General features: G+C 39.7%; 1 protein-coding gene across 1 annotated transcript; it reads left to right on the forward strand.

Moving 5' to 3' along the window:
• Positions 1 to 15431: 15431 nt before the first annotated feature.
• On the forward strand, positions 15432 to 17543 carry CLDN8 (claudin 8). Its single transcript, XM_019839465.3, has one exon. It carries the CDS (start codon positions 15623 to 15625, stop codon positions 16298 to 16300), a length of 678 nt encoding a protein of 225 aa, XP_019695024.1. The 5' UTR covers positions 15432 to 15622; the 3' UTR covers positions 16301 to 17543.
• Positions 17544 to 18099: the final 556 nt, after the last annotated feature.

The following is an 18099-nucleotide window of genomic DNA, read 5'->3' on the forward strand; positions in this document are numbered from 1 at the left end:
CTGTGAAAGCATCTTTCTGCTATTGTACTAAATTGGGGGGTGTTTCCACCCTGAATACCTAATCTTTTTACCTCATTTTGGATGCTTTCATCCTGAGACTTTTCTATTCTTATATCTTTGTCCTATATTGGGGGGGAGGGGCTTTGCCCTGTTTACCTAATCTGTTTTACCTAATCTTGGATGCATACATCCTATGGCTTTCTATTTCTTTATGCCTTGTTAACCCATTGGTGCAAGTTCAGGGAATTCCTAAATGTATTCCCCACACCAGTTGATTGCATAATGATCTTTATAAATGAAACAACGCAAAACAAAATAAAAGCAATTACCAACCTTTAAATGTCCACCAGTAATAAGGAACTTTGGCATACTGATTTGATTTTACATGACTAAGATGTGGATCTCATTGACGAGTCCTAATGAATTTGTTCACCGAACATTACCACATATAAAGTGAGCCCACAAAAACGTTATAGGCTAAAGAGCCCTCATGAACAGAGATTAACTTGTCAACATTCCAAAACTCAGTGGGAAACAAGTTCACAATCCCACTCAACAACACTGATATTGAAAACTAAGGGATCTCTCTGCTTTTTATCCCACCCAACTTACCTCTCGTCCTTCTGTATTAGTCAGAATTTATAACCAAAGGCTCACAAATCCATACCAGTCAGTCTACAGAGGAATATTTCCAAAGAAAGAAACAGCTCACAGGATTGTTGCATAGAGTGAAACAAACAGACTATAGCCTAAGACTTTAGGAATGATCCCCCAAACCACAAAGCAAATATGGGCCACCAAGGAAGGCACCACTTCTGCCATGTTGTGAAATTTGAAGTATCTAGAAGTTTCTTTCCATGTTAGTGAGTCACTACCACAAATACATCTTCAGGAACATCACTACCGATGCCCACAAAAAGGATATGCTGCGACCATCTGCTCTCTTCGTACGTAACTTGGGTTCCAGACACGTTCACACAAGTTCATTTAATTTTTGGAACCTCAATCATTTCCAGAATAACCTGAACAAGCCTGTGTCCAATCTAATTTTTCACACTTCAACCTTGTCAGTATAGGAAGACACACCAGAGCAGGGCTGGTAGGTTTTGGGTAAACTGCATTATGCCTCCTTCCGGTCTATTCATGCTTCCATGTTTTCCCCTCTCTCTCTGTTTCATCACTTGCTCTCTCTTGCTTATATTTTTGTGATCTCTATTCTCACAGTCTCTTGTTTTCTTCCCATTTCTCTCTACGTTTGTATCTGTTTGTATTTTACCACGCCAACACAGTTTCCCCCTTCACATTTGACCATAATCGAAAACTCAGATACTTTGTAGACGATTTTTAATACTTTTTAAAAGTAATTTTAATGACTTCATTCCTTGTCTAAGACTTTGATATTGAGACATTGAGTTGAGTGCGTAATATTTAAGGGCATATTCTACTCAGGGTGCTTGTTTATAACGAACTGAGGTCGGACCCTGGGTGTACTGAAGTAGAAAGAGTGTGGAGTCTGGGGAGGAAGTAAAAGTCAAGTTGGTGTTCTAACAAAGTCATATAGAGTTCATGTAACTGTATAGTTAAATCTCTGTGGGCCTCAGTTCCTTAACATGGAAAGTAGAGATAATGTCTATCTTGGAGGGATGTCACAAGGATTAATATCATAATTCTTTTAAAGCATCTGGCAAATTGTAGGTTTCAGCAGTCATAAGTGGTGGAAGTTACTGATCACCTCATTCCTCACCCCCACTCTATGGTTGACTCTCTATACATAAAAAACACCTTTGCCCTTCACTCTCATTTACATATGGCCCCCTTTTTTAAAATAGTTTAAGTACCAGAGAGAAGACCATGACAACTCAAATTTCATTTTGTATCATTTAGAAACATTAATAACTACAATAGCGGCACACTTTCTCAAGGAAATGCCCTTGGGCTCCAAGAACTGTGATTTTTCAGTAGGCAGCAGCCTTTTCTCTGGAGCTAAGATTCATCAATTCTACCTACTCATTACCGGATACAAATCAAGGTGTTGTCCAAGGCTCACCTTTAAAGAGGAGACATAGGGAGCCTGGGTGGCTCAGTCGGTTAAGCGTCTGACCTCGGCTGAGGTCATGATCTCACAGTCCATGAGTTCAAATCCCATGTCGGGCTCTGTGCTGACAACTCAGAGCCTGGAGCCTGCTTCCGATTCTGTGTCTCCCTCTGTCTCTGAACCTCTCCTACTCGCATTCTCTCCCCCTCTCTCTCTCTCAAAAATAAATAAACATTAAAAAAATTAAAAAAAAAAGAGGAGACATAAATTCAAATATTAATTGAGTCATGCACTTTAATAATTCTGGGTTTTTTTAATTTTTTTAATGTTTTATTTATTTTTGAGACAGAGAGAGACAGAGCATGAACGGGGCAGGGGCAGAGAGAGAGGGAGACATAGGATGGGAAGCAGGCTCCAGGCTCTGAGCCATCAGCCCAGAGCCCAACGCTGGGCTCGAACCCACGGACTGCGAGATCGTGACCTGAGCTGAAGTCGGAGGCCTAACCGACTGAGCCACCCAGGCACCCCTGTTTGTTTTTTTTTTAAGAATAACAATAGTATACCTGGTAGTTTGACGAACTTATAACCAGCTACTTCAACACATGCTAGGTTTGTGATTTGAGAATGAAAATGTAAGCCCACATTACTTCTCTAACACTGCTAGGACAGTCAGGGTTGAGTATATGAAATTCAGTTTATTTAATCCCAGTGTACTCTTATCTGTGAGTTCATATCATCCCTTTGATGGCCATCATGACCATATGGCAACTATGAAATAAATGAGTCCTGTGAGAATAATTTTATTTGGAATACATCTGATCCTAAGCCCAGATAGTGTAGATAGCATTCTTATTATGCCATGCAATTTTATTGTAGGAGAAAACAGAAAAAAAATGTCTTCATATTTGCTCTGCTTTGAAGTTGCTATCTGAGTTTTGAATTACCTTAATATTTATACATTGATGGCAAGGTTTAAAAATAGTTCTTCAACTATCTTAAACAGTCTTAACAGTTCTTAAACAGTCTTTCCAAGACTGGATATTTCATATCTTGAACCATGTGACAAATGGCACTGGAAGAGCTTAAGAATTGTTTTTAGTTTTGGTCTCTAACACTTTTTGTTGTTTGTGTTTTCAAATGCGTAATTAATACCAACATCATGTTATCAGAAAGTGAAAGTACCCATATAGTATATGTGTTCTTCTAAGGCCAACATCTTCCCGGGATTTGACATTTCTTGCACTTGGGGGAAGAGTATCTATTTCTCGAGTTGATATGTATCAGGAAGCAATGCTACCCAGTGCTCTGAATTGAAATGCTGGACAAGGCTTTGTTTGTCTGACCCAAGAGTGGACATCTTCTATTCACACTTACGGTATCACTTAGGTGATGGACACAATTGTCTCCAGTCAAGGCAGAGGTCCCAACAACCCCTTGGAACCAGATATGCAGTTAGCCAGATTTAAATAACCCCAAACCTGTCCAATGACATTTCATGGGGGAAAGGAGATCTGGCTTAATTTACTGCCCTCATATATAATATTTGAGAGAAGCTTTTAAAAAAATCACTGGGAGATGAACCTGATTGGATTGTGTTATTTATCTGACACACGCTTATGTTTCCGGTTCAACAGTGCACAATCTATTTCTCTGGAAGACGTCTCCGTCAATAGGCATTGCGCACTATTCAAAGACGCAGAATGAAAATGAAGCCAGTAACCAAGCATACCTCGTGCTACCAGTGTAAACAACACGTGACATTCACCTCTGTTTCCCAAGCACTGGTAGAACCAGCAAAACAAGGCATGCAATCCATTGCCACAGGTAAATATAGATTTTGTCTCACCAACAATATTATCAAAACAGCATTTCTGTTCGGGAACAGGCAAATCTACAGAAGCCAGTTTTGCTGTAGCTATTTCCTTGTTTCAAGGATCATAAAACAGCAGGAAAATCAGGAGAGGAGTTCTCATCCATTGGTATCTCTCCACCAGCAAGTCAGTGCCATTTGGGGAGTGAGAAGCTTGGTATGCCATGTTCCATAAGAGAATTTGAGCACATACCCTTTTCTAATACCAATACCCTTGTCTAATATTTCAAACAGCATTTCATGTCCCCACAATTTCTTTGACGTGGAAAAACTAATATGAGCAGTTCATAAATTATTGTTTACCTTGGAAAATGAAGACTGTTTTTGAAAGCAGATTTGCATTTCCTTTTGAAGCCTTTCCAATTGCTCTAGGTAATTCAAAAATAAATAAATTGAAAGTGTATTATTTAGGGGCACCTGGTGTTTCAGTCAGTTAAGCGTCCCACTCTTGGGTTCTGCTCAGGCCAGGTCATGATTTCACGGTTTGTGAGTTCGAGCCCCACAATGGGTGTCTTGTCTGGGATTCTCTCTCTCTCTCTCTCTCTCTCTCTCTCTCCCTCTCTCTGCCCTTCTCCACTTGCATGTGCATTTGCTCACTCTCTCTCACAAAATAAATAAAAAAGCATTAAAAAAAGAAAGTGAATTATTTAAGAAAAAAAATAGAAGTTGATAGCAAATGGCTCTAACTACTTTGTTTTCTACTATGTTTGTGCAACATGCAGAACTGGATTACCATAGCTCGAGACAAGCAGTGCAATTCTTCAGGGTGAAATACAACATCAGTGATCACAATGTTTATTTGTACAGTTTATCCAAGATCTAAGTCCTTCACGGGACCATTAATTCTTGTAACATTCCATAGAGGCTGGTTCTGCTTCCCTAGTGTTGGCGGAGAAACGGAAACCTTAGGAGGGGTCAGTGACCACTCAAGTAAGGAGCTTTCTTTGATGGCAACTGATACCTAGGGGTCACTGGGTCCTGACAAGTAGTGAGAAACCGGCAAACTTGGAACCACATTTGTTCCATACGTTTTGTTCAGCCACCATACTGTTGACAGTGTTAAAAACTGAAGAATTTCATTAAAAAAAAAAAAAACAGATTTTGGACTTTGTAAGAATGGAAAGCTCTAAGAACACTAGGGTGTACTCCCATGTGGCAAATGTCACCTGGACTTGAATAGCTTTTGCTCCATTAGGAGAGCATACAATGTCCTCAGCTGTCCTGCTTCATTCTTTTTTGTTCTCACCCCAGACCCTGCAGGCCTTTGGGACCCCATGTGATAAATCCTATGATTTTACAATTGACTGGCAGGGTGGCTGTAAATGTGCACAGCAACTATTCTCCTCTGAGTAACCCATAGGCTCCTCGAGGCAAGGACAGGAATTGCTCTGTGAAGAGAAGAGAATGTCCTTCCTTTGTGAAACTTGCACGACTAGAAGACCGTGTGTGTGTGTGTGTGTGTGTGTGTGTGTGTGTGTGTTAGAATCTGTGCCAAAGGGGAATTTTCCATCTCCAAATTAGGGAATAGCCTAATTCAATTACAATCATACATGTAATTTTTCTAGCATGTGCTAGATCAATAAATGTTATTTAAATTGAATCTGATCTCGAGTGTAAGAGCTGTATTTGAATTTAGATAGATGTTACATTCAAAATTGTACTTTTTTTGTATTACATGGACATATTTTTATGTACAGAATTCAATCAACGTAGAGTCTGCAAAGTACCATCTGAAAGTCATTCCTTTATGTCCCCACCACTATGATCAGAGAAAATGAATGTTTCCAAAGATACCAGAACAACTCCTAAAGAGTAGTAGGGGAATAAATTTCACTTTTCCAATGAGAGAATACATGAAATATACATATGAGTTCTTTCTAAAATGTAAAAACATACATATTACATATTACATTTTTAATACATTAGTGAATATTCTATACTGTATCTTCTCTTCTATTTGTGTTAGTATATGTAGAGTGTAATAATTATAATTGATAATTCCTTGGTACATTGAAATTACATATTAAATAAAAATGACAGCCTAGGCTCCCAGTCCACCAATATTTGCCACGATTATTGGAAGAGTGTTAGACTAATCACAGTAAGCAGTAGAAAAATGGGGAACTGTGTACTGAGAAGAGAGAAAGGAGGTAGAATAAATAAAAAAAATGGAAGTGGATACACAGAAAACACTTAAGAAACATGATGAAAGCTGAAGAAAATACATGGGTCCGCTGGGACATTATTTTTATGTCTTAGAGGGTTTAGTGAGAAGCTGTTAGAGCCAAAGATGAGTATTATTTTAGATTCTTTTCTGCTTAGGTATTGGCCCAAGAAACTCTGAAAAAATTATGTAATGTACATGGAGGGGATTAACAAAATTCTGTGTTCTTAGAGCTTTTTCTTAATTACATTATTTATTTATTTATCAATGATTCCCAGAGTTCTTCCCATGAACCTGGTAATGTTCTAGCAGTTGGAGGGGACATTAGCGAACAAGACAAAGTCATTGTGCCCATAGCATTTACATTCTATTGGAGAAAACAAACAAACAAACAAACAAACAAACAAACAAAAATAGACAAGTACATGAATAACCAATAGGTAGTTCTCTTGGCTTCAGTATCCTAGTTACCCAGGGTCACCAAGGAAGTATCAAGAACTGGGACATAGAGATTTCAGTACTATCTGTGTGATATTAAATAAATATTGAGCACTTTCTATGTATCAGGCACTATACGAGTTTTCGCTACAAGGTGGGTACAACAGAGATGGTTCCTGCCTTCCTGGAAGTTTTGGTCCCCTTATCTACAGAATGAGTGGGCAGATGGTCACTTAGACCTGCTTTGGGTCTAATGTTTCATTCTGCTGCTGAGCACAAGACACCCTTTCCTGTTCCAAGCTCTTGACGTGGAGGGAGGCCTGGTCAGGTGGGACCAACCAGTTCGGTGAAAAGGAATGAGATAAAGTGCTGTTGCTGAGTGTAAGCCCAGAGGACTAGCTGAAATTATCTGAGACAGATTTCCAGAAGCCAGTCCCATAATCACACATAGGTCCCTGTAGTAGTAATCCCAAAGAAGATGGCAAGAACAAGGCTTAGAGAGAAGGGGAAGGAAACAGGCTGAATGAATCCAGAAAGCTTTGTGACTACCAGGGATAGCTGACTTGCTTCTGCTGAATGTTTACAGGCTCTTGGAGGTGCTTTTAGGGTTGTTTGGTTTCATTTAAAAGGCTCCAAATGCCTTGGAGCTGCCTTTTTATGGGGGTAAAGACAGGCTCTTCTTCTCACCTGTCTGTGAGGTTAACAGTGTGCTTTTTTAAGGTGAAAAGGACGGCTTGGATCATTGGAGCAATGTCTTACCATGAAACAAAGCGAGCTCTACCGACCAGATCAGCACCAAACTTCGGACCGTGACTCAATCCAACACACAATTACCCAGTGTCTTTTATGGCCTAAACAGAGGGGGAACGTTGAGAATATAAAGCAGGGCAAGTTTCCTGCTCTTGTGGAGACCAGAGACCGCAGTGTTGCAGTAACACTATAAGAATATAAAAACAGAGCTGCTTTGCCAAAAGATCAAAAGAAATATTTGGTAGGTCCTTGAAACCCCTTCCAGTTGACCTATGCATAAAAGATTGGGGGACCAGGGTGGCTGCGTGGCTCAGCCGGTTAAGCATCCAACTTCTGCTCAAGTCATGGTCCCACAGTTCTTGGGTTCGAGCCCCTTGTCAGGTTCTCTGCCGTCAGTGCAGAGCTCACTTGGGATCCTCTGCCTCTCCTCACCTCTCTCTCTCTCTCTCTCTCAAAAATAAACATTTTAAAACAAAGTGGGAGATGTGCTTTTTTTTATATCATGCCAGGACAGCCAAATCTGGTAGTTTTAAAACTATAAGATCATAGACTGAAGTTATTTTTATTATTGATCATTTGGTTTAATACGACAAAGTTAATCGGCTCAGCAGCTCTTTCTCCTACGTCCTGCTCAGTGTTATGCTTACATAAAATCATAAAGAGCAGAGATATGATCTATAGTTCTTGGTCCCAGGAGTCCATCATGGGGCCCTATACATGGTGGAAATGTGCCACAGATATTTTGAGACATCATTCTGAAAATCTTGCAGAAATTACAAAATCCCTATAAAGATTTGAGATAAGAATTTGTACAACTTCAACTTTTCCTCCTATTCTACTGAAAAGACATTAGCAAGTCCAGCATGTCATAATATATTGTAATATTTTCTGTCTTTTTTTTAAAAATAACTAAAACCAAGAATATCATGCACGGCTTGTTTCGATAATATTCTTACTCATGTGATCTGAAGTTGTTTTAGGTAAGGCACTTAATGTCTAACCCCATTAAAATTTGCAAACACTGGTTGCCTAAGGCAGACAGAATCTTAATTTGAATTTTAAGTGGAAAGTTAATTGTTTTGTAAATTAATCAGTAACATGGCTTAGCTCTATTTGCCTGGTTAATTACTTTTCCCTGTCCTGTTAACTCCAACTTTACAAGAGCAACTCATTTTTTGTGCCCCTGTACTCACTGTTTGCTCATAAGGTCGTGTGTGTGCGCGCGCGCGCGCATGTGTGTGCGTGCGCGCGCGCGTGTGTGTTCTATGTATGTGGCCTTTTCACTCATAAAATACCATTTTATGATTTCTCATATTGAACAATGGCTTTTGTTGTAGAAAATAGAGACACCTTATTTCTCTTAATCCTGTTCAAAATGCTGTTGAGAACCCATAGTGTGCGGAGCGTTATTCCAGAGAACAGCACGGGATAAAGCTAGAAAATCATGCAAGCAATGAGTTAACTTTAGAGCCAGATCTATGATATAGTGGATTAAGAGCATGGCCTTAGGTGTCTGAAAGCTTGAGTCCTCAACTGGCCTTTCTACCTGTGAGTTGTGAGCCCTTGGGAGAGTTATTTAAACTTTGTACATCTCAATTTCCTCAGTAAAATTGATATGATAATAGCACTGTTCTAATAAGGTGGTTGGGAGGCTCAAATCATAGAATTAATTGTATCACTTAATAATCTTAATTGTTAACACAACTTAATTATTAGATAGTTCTCATGATTAGCATAATAGTGTTAAAGTAGTATTTCTTTTAAATTTTTTTTTAATGTTTATTTACTTTTAAGACAGAGAGAGACAGAGCGTGAGCAGGGGAGGGGCAGAGAGACAGGGGGACACAGAATCCGAAGCAGGCTCCGGGCTCCGAGCTGTCCGCACAGAGTCCGACGCGGGGCTTGAACTCACAGACCGCGAGATCGTGACCCGAGCCGAAGTTGGATGCTCAACCGACTGAGCCACCCAGGCGCCCCAAAGTAGGATTTCTTAAAATATATTGTATTAGGCATATGGAGTCATATTTGGTGATATGATCCTACATGTAGTTTCTTTTCTCTTCCTTTTTGTAAGTAACTTGACTTAAACTTGATGTGAATTGCTATGGATTCAAAATAAAATTATGACACATGTTCTGTTTTGGCCTTATCCAATACCTGCTATCCTATCTAATAATAATACCTGCTATCATTTCTAGTCCTACTTGAGGTCTCCACCAGGCCAGAAATTTATCTCCTTTCTTAAGGGAGAGGATGACTTTGTGTCTCAATTCTGTCGTAGACCCTTCGTTCTCGTCATTCAAAGATGCACATTATCCTTTACATTTCAACAGAAAGGATTATTACAGGGAATAAATAGATTAAAAAAAATTGTCTCACAATCCCCAAAATAACTGTGTGGAATGCAGTTGATGCAACTTAAAAAGGTTTTTATTTTGGCATTTATTTGGCTATTTTATTTGGCTTTTATTTTGGCTTTTGGTCAATGGTAAAAGAGGTGTTAGTCTCTGTAAAGAACATTCTAGTGGACTAAGGAAGGTGACAATGACATCGCGCCTTTGTGGGTCACTAAAATGTCTCTGCAAAACACAAAGGGAAGTTAACCTGTATTACAATAAGCTGAGGACACTCATACCTGAGGCTGTTCATTTCATTGCACTGACTGTTTAATTCTAATTTTTGCCAGTGGGGCGTCTGGGTGGCTCAGTTGGTTAAGCCTCCGACTTTGGCTCAGGTCATGATCTCACAGTTCATGGGTATGGTTCGTGGGTTCGAGCCCTGCGTGGGGCTCAGTGCTGAGCTCGGCTTAGCTCAGAGCCTGGAGCCTGCTTCAGATTCTGTCTTCCTCTCACTCTCTCAGCCCCTTCCCTCCCCCCTGTCCCCACCGCTCACACTGTGTCTCTCTTTCTCTTAAAAATAAATAAACATTAAAAAAAAATTTAATTCTTATTTTAGCCAAAAATATGTTCAGTAGTGGTTAGATGGTTCATTAAGTACCATGACCAAGTCTGTAATTAAGAAACTATAACGATGGGGATGAGAATGGTAGACTGGTAAGAAAAGAATAACAATGGTGACTTCGTTGTGGAGACTCAGAAACTCTAAATAAGGAATAACAGTGGTGTGATTGCCCCAGTAAAAATATCTCTGAATAGAGTATCAAAAGAAATAGAACGCAAATAACCGTGTATTAGATATTTGAAAAAAAATCACAAAACTTGGCCATGTAAGTGGTTTTCGACAACGTGCTGGTAAGGGAAAAACCAATGTGCTGAACGAGTTTCGTGGTTTTCATTAACTTCGACCGTATGTGTCATAAGAAATTAGCTTTCTCTGTTTTGTTTGTTGTTGTTGTTGTTGTTGTTGTTGTTATTTTGGTTTTGGGGAGGGAGATAGGAGACATACCCAGGTCCAAATCTGGGTTCCAGCTGTGAGGGTTTAGCAAGCAAAAGTGGGTAAGCTTAGAAAAAGCATAATCTCTGTTATGTTTTAATGTATTCAATTAGAAAATGGTGCTGATGCCTTCCAGGGATGTTTTAAACATAAGGTGTTGTGCATATAAGGAACCTTTGGCACAAGCAACATTTAATACTCAGTGTTTATTATTACTAGCAAATTCCAGCTCCCTTAAAAAGTTTTCCCAACTCATTAGAATTAGGGCCGTTCATGTCAATTCTGTTCACAGAAATTACTCATTAATTCCCACAAAAATCAAATATATAGCTTAATTTTTAAAGAATCATTTCCCCACATTTCCAGTCCTGGGAATATCAAATGTACTATGCTCAGTAAAGCATGTGGACCTGTCTCCCAAATATGTCAGAATTCACTGCAGCCCAGATTTTCATTTTTTTTAAATTCAGTGGAAAGTAGAAGAAAGATCAAAACATTTCAGTAATTATTATTGCCACTGTCTATTTTTTGTTTATGCGTTTTTTTTTTTTTTTTTTTTTTTGTGGGGGGGGGGTAGGCTGTGGAAGGGTTCTGGAATAAAGAGAACTCCTGAGGTAATAAGAATAGAGCCTTCAGATATGGATTGAACTTACTGGGTTTGCTAGTATCTAGACGTTATGGATTCCAGCTTTGTTCCCCTCCAAAGTTCACATTTGGAATCCCACCTCTTGATGTGGTGATATTCAGAGGTAGGGGCTTTGAGAAGTGATTGGGCTTAGATGAGGTCATGAGGGTAGAGCCTCATGATGGGATCAGTGTCCTCACAAGAAGAGAAAGAGAATAGATCTCTCTCTCTCTGCCAGGCACAGCAAGAAAATGGCCATTTTCAAACCAGAAACAAAGGCTCTGCCCAGAACTCTACCATCTGGCCTTCTGATCTCAGACTTCCCAGCACCCAGAGCTGTGAAAAATCAATTTCTGTTATTTAAGCTCCCAGTCGACTGTATTTGTGTTAAAGCTGGCTGAAGTGACCAAGGCACTAGATAATTATTATACAGGAAGGAGTTCATTTTTAAGCAGAGCGATTGCATATAAGCCATAGAGGTGGCAGAAATGGAGGGAACTGCCAATACAGGACTTTGAGAACAGAGAACATGAACAGCTGGTCATTATGAAGAACAAATAGGATGATAGCTCAAGAACATGTAGCAACGCACAATATTGTTTTGGGGAACCACACACAAAGAGATCTATTGATACGTTCACTTGTTTTCTCAGGACAAGATGATCAGCCAAGTACAGTTAATGGACAGTGAGAAATAATTAAAAATAAATACCGGTTGAAAACTGTCAACAGAGAAAAATAAATACAAAAGCAAATCCACAAAACAATAGAAATTGGCAACTGCTTTATTTGGCAGAAGCAAAGATTATTTCAAGTAGTGATAAGACTTAATAGAAGCCCCAGACTCAAGGATTGTTGGCTGAAGATTGCGGCAGGAATACGGATGACAAAACCAAGGGCAGTCTGACAGTGACATTGTGGGTTATCGTTTATAAAGGGAAAGCATTTGCATGTGTTATATAGTTATCAGGGCTGAATTTAATTTAGTAAATTTAATTGCTAAACTTTAATCATGCTTCTGATAATATACACCAAAAAAAAAAAAAGAGAGAGAGAGAGACAGAAAGAGATCTCTGGAGAGGGAGCATAGTGAGTCAACATGAGCGTGTGTTTCTTTCATAGGTTCTTGGTAATCTTTTGCTTCTTCCATAGAAATGGAAGTACAGATTATAGAATAATCTGTGTAGGTTGCTGTATAGTTCGGAATTAAAGAACAGAAAAAATGTTATCAATCTGTTTATTCTGTAACCATTATTGCTTTCTGAGTTTTGCAGGCAAGTTAGTCATTTCAGAGAGACATAATATTATAGAAAAGCAGGTAAACAGTTAACTGGACTGTTTAATCTCTGAATTTAGGTCCCTCTGTCCCTACAAACTTGGTATTACTATTTTCCCCTGTCTTTCTCATTTCCAACGACCTTCAGGGCACGGTTATTTCAAAATATCATGGGGTTAACTAGATCACTGTGTGATAAGAAACCTCTCTGGACGCCCTGGGCTAGTTCTTGCTAGGACAGCTAACTCCGTAATTATTCTAATGTGAGCCCAGGGCTGGTTTCTCATTCCGATCTTAATCTTTTGGCCAGGACAATTTTAGTGGTAAAGTATTAATATTTTTGAAATAAGGAAAATATTTTTGTGTGAAATAAGGTCCTGGTAAAGCTCGGTGCTCAAGAAAGGAGAGGTTTGCTAGTACACAAAGCCAACAGGTGCATCAGGGGGAAACTGGGAGGCACCTCCTATGAAGACAGAGGCTCTCCTATGTGTAATTTCCTGTTTCAGTCTCAAATTTTCCCATTTTTTACAGTTTATTTATTTACTTTGAGAAAGAGAGAGACACAGCATGAGAGGGGAAGGGGAAGAGAGAGAGAAACAGAAGGAATCCCAAGAAGACTATGCACTGTCAGCCCTGATGTGGGGCTTGAACTCACAAACCATGAGATCATGACCTGATCAAGAAATCAAGAGTTGGATGCTTAACTGACTGAGCAACCCAGGCACCCCTCAAATTTCCCCAATTTTATGTGGATATTCAGCAATATGTAAACAAAGATTTTTTTTAAAATATGTCATGCATGACTTGGAAATGAAATTTTGATTTGATTCTCATATATGTATATATATTTATATTTGGTTTGTCATTAATTCAACAAGCTATGCCATTCCTTTTCCATTTTTCAAGTCCGTCAGTCATTCCCTTTTCCCAGATTGGCAATTAAAGATAAAAAAACAAAACAAAACAAAACCTGCTGTTTTAATTTCAACTCTATAACTATGGATTGCTGATTATTTTTCCAAGATCAATCTATTTCCCTCTCTACCACAAATCCGTACCGGATACAAGCCTGAAGAAGGAAATGCTAGATATTTCTGTCAGCACAAGGACCACCCTATGGTTTAGTCCTTAACAGGTCAACAAGTGAGGAAATTACTGTAAATATCTAGTGTTAATTTTTTTTTAACTTTCAACCTGTCCAGTCTAATAAAATAAGAAATTGGGCTACCATCCACTTCTTTTGTTTTATTTGGTTTTCCAAGACAGTTCACTCAGGCATCTTCCTCTTCCCCTCCCTACCGTGTACCATTTTTGTTCCAAGAACCTGTGTGTAAACTACTCAGATTTTTGGGAACCATTAAAGTCTCAGAGTTTAATAAGTGAACAAGAAACACTTTCCACCATACTCAGGTTTCAGGTAGTGCAAGGAAACAGGGAAGAAGTAAAATTGTACAAAAAAAAAAAAAAAGGCTGGTTTTATGATGTAAAGATAATATTAAAGTGCAGCTTGAAATCTGAAAAGACAAGACAGTCCAGACGATCTCCAGAGAAAATTGCTAGTGGAGGTTTCCCAAATCAGTGTGTATGTTTATTTCAGTACCTCCATTGTTAACATCATTATTTTGAGAAGAGACAGTTCAAATTGCTTTACATTTAGGGGCTTCTATCTCCCCCTGTGGACATGGTATTAAAGACTAGTTTAGGGGCCCCTGGGTGGCTCAGTGGGTTGAGCGTCTAACTTCAGCTCAGGTCATGACCTTGCCATGGGTTCGAGCCCCACATCAGGCTCTGTGCTGACAGCTCAGAGCCTGGAGCCTGTTTTGGATTCTGTGTCTCCCTCTCTATCTGCTCTTCCCCTGCTTGTGCTTGCTCTCGCTCTCTCTCTCTCTCTCTCTCTCTCTCTCAAAAAATAAATAAACATTAAAAAAAACAGTTTAGAGACCAGTTTAATTAACACCCAATATAATTCAGTTCAGTGGATCCAGTCAACTTATCCTATAAATATTTTATATAGAAATATCAGTGTTTTATATAGATGCAGGACTCTTGTACCATCTGAAGAATTCTAGTTCCTTCAGTTTAAGAAGACAGAGCAGCAAAGATAGAGCCACAAAATTAGCTAAACCTATAAATCGCTTCCTCCACTGCTGTTGTGAGTGCTTGCGACATAAGAAAATCATGTGGATGAATTTACTGTTTTTGCAAATGCTTTTCTTACACATCAAGATTACCAGGAAAACACCAATAAATAGTTTTCCTGGCTCAAAAGAGAACACTATGTGTTCGGTGCCACGGAGGAGGACAACCGTGTATATTTAATTACTTTCATTTAATTTTGTCCCGCGGTGCGATGCATTCCCTGACTTCACCGTGGTAGAGTTTGCTTTGAAGTTGTCGACAAATTAAATCAACCGCTTGGATCACATGTGTCCCAAAGAATGTGGTTTCCCAGGTATGAGCAATCTATCAATCCCCTACTCTCCTTTCACTTTGGCATTTTGACAGTCCTAGCCAACTTCTTAGGTAGATATTTCATTTTGTACCTTGATCACAGCAGCTCTTATAAAGACTTTCAGAATTACCTGTACAAAGTACACCTTTGATGTTTGCAAGAGGTTGGTGCATTTCTCGATGATTGTGCAAACATTCATAATTATGCCCACGGGTAAACATACTGCTGTCTTCTTGGAAAACGGAGAAGGACAAAGAATGTTTATGTGCAGGGCCAGTCATTCCAAGTATCTCTTGTCGGTTTAGACACACCTGGTTACCATCCCCCCCCCCACTTATTGGCCAGGAAAGTTGCCCCACCTGATTTGTAAGTTTACCTGTCCTAGTCAATGTGTGTGTGCTCGCGCACGCGTGGTGGCTGGGGGGGGGGGGGGGGACCTCAGCCAGCCCACACTGGATTAAATCTAGCTAGAAGTAGCCAGAAAGCTCTTTGAAAAACCACTGGGCTCCGGGTTCATTACTACAGGAAACTTGTTCTCTCCTGAGGCACAGAGAAACCTGCTGCAGAGCAACCCAGCAGGCTCAGGAGTCCAGTGGGATAAAACCCATCCCGGAGGATAATGGCCACCTACGCCCTGCAGATCGCTGGACTGGTGCTTGGTGGCGTTGGCATGGTGGGCACGCTGGCCGTCACCATCATGCCTCAGTGGAGAGTGTCTGCCTTCATTGGAAGCAACATCGTGGTGTTTGAAAACTTCTGGGAAGGACTGTGGATGAACTGCGTGAGGCAAGCCAACATCAGAATGCAGTGCAAAGTCTATGACTCCCTGCTGGCGCTGTCTCCGGACCTGCAGGCATCCAGAGGGCTCATGTGTGCTGCCTCCGTGCTGTCCTGCCTGGCTTTCGTGACTGCCATCCTGGGCATGAAGTGCACCAGGTGCACCGGGGACGACGAGAAGGTGAAGGGTCACATCTTGCTGACGGCCGGAATCATCTTCATTGTCACAGGTCTCCTAGTGCTAATCCCTGTGAGCTGGGTTGCCAATTCCATCATCAGAGAGTTCTACAACCCGATAGTGGAGACGGCCCAAAAACACGAGCTTGGAGAGGCTCTCTACATAGGCTGGACCACGGCGCTGGTGCTGATTGCTGGAGGGGCACTGTTCTGCTGTGTCTCTTGTGCCGGTGAGAAGAGCAGAAGCTACAGGTACTCCGTACCTTCCCACCGCACAACCCAAAAGAGCTATCACGTGGAAAAGAAGTCACCGAGCGTGTACTCCAGAAGTCAGTATGTGTAGTATGGTGGCTAGTCGTTAACTTGACCGATAAACCCATGCCAATGACTAAAGTGACCGCTGTTCTCTAAAAATGGAATCCAAAGGAACATTGATTTGCCATTCTTAACTGCCTAACACTAATTACAGGAACCGTGCATTGGCTATGTAGGCTTCTATGAGCTATTTCAGCAGAATGAGATATCACACACCGTGCTTTGATTGTTCTAGGAAGTGTAGCAACATGTTTTCTAAAATGATTCATGCGTCTTTGTCTTTCGCCAGTTACTTCAAAATGACACTGTTAAAGACTGTCTTGTTTCCCAAGTGTGATTTCTCTACGCCACAGCGTTATGTATGGAGATCAGCGTGTCTGTATCTCACGTAAAGAGAGACAGGCTTATATGGTTCTATTTTAAATGAAATACTGATTCAATACACTGAATAAATAAAACTCAACTATTGCTTTTCAAGGGAATCGGGGATAAGATTGAAGAAGGTTAATATTAATTGTGTAAAAACAGCTTAGCAATTAATGCGCACGATTCCTACGGAAGGTTAAAATGGAGGTTTTAATCAGCAGTGTAAAGGAAGTTAAATGGCTTTCTGATATCCTGTTTTTCAAGCTAGAAATCCTAACTCCTTTATCCTCTTTCCCCAGAGGCCTTTCTTTTCTTGTATATTAAATGAATATCTTTTAAAAGGCAGATACTGTTGTCGAGGAGCTTTGCATTCAGACTGCTTTTCCAGGGCTATCCTGAGAAGAAAGATAAAACTGTAGTCCGAGAAACATTGAAGACGTCAGGAAAGGGAATTTTGTTTTTCCCCTGAAGTTTCTGTGGTTGGAGGAGGATGCATTTTGATGAGAAATCATATATGTATGTGAATATTTTAACAGCCGTTTGACTATAGACTTTGGGCATTTCTCAATATAAATAACAGGATAGGAAAATGATATCTTTTGGTTTTTAGTTGCTCCCTCAAGGAACAAAACCAGATTGTCCTTTGCAAGCTGCACCTGCTCCTAAGGTGTGTGTAGATGGCTAGGTTTAAATTGTCATTTCGATCCCATCAAAGATACATTTTTTACTTGTTCTATTTTTTATTCATTCTTACTGAGGTATAGAAATACTCTAGCTTTGAGTCTCCCCCAAAGTTGATGCAACTGATACTTCAATTTGAAAGTTTGTATCCACATTCTAACTTAAATGACCACACATATCTGCTTTATGTCCTTTATATTAATAAATTGTGCTTTTTATATAAATTTGATCTTTCCTTCTTCTTCTTTTTTTCTATTTATTTACTTGTTTTTTAAAACCCAATATTTTCAAATTTTCAATTTTATTTTATTTTATTTTTTTATTAAAATTGTTTTAATGTTATTTTTGAGAGAGAGAGAGACAGAGTGAGAGCAGGGTAGGGGCAGAGAGACAGGGAGACACAGACTATGAAGCAGGCTCCAGGCTCTGAGCTGTCAGCACAGAGCCTGATGCGGAGCTCGAACTCACAAACAGTGAGATCCTGACGTGAGCCAAAGTCAGACGCCTAACCTACTGAGCCACCCAAGTGCCCCTCAACTCTTCAATTTTAAAAAGAGGCCACATTTGAAAGATAAAGGTAGACTCGTCATTAATTTTTGAGAATATAAAATACTATATGTTGTTTAACGGCATTATTCCTTATAGCCACTGGATTCATACACTAATTTTTGATGCAGGCAATATATTTGTAATGTATTAAGATACTGCTGTAGGTTCTAACAAATTGATATACTGTAAATATTATGTATGTTTAAGCCATTTCTATGAAGCCACTATTAA

This window comes from Felis catus, chromosome C2, assembly GCF_018350175.1.
Source record: "Felis catus isolate Fca126 chromosome C2, F.catus_Fca126_mat1.0, whole genome shotgun sequence".
NCBI classification, from domain to species: Eukaryota; Metazoa; Chordata; class Mammalia; order Carnivora; family Felidae; genus Felis; species Felis catus.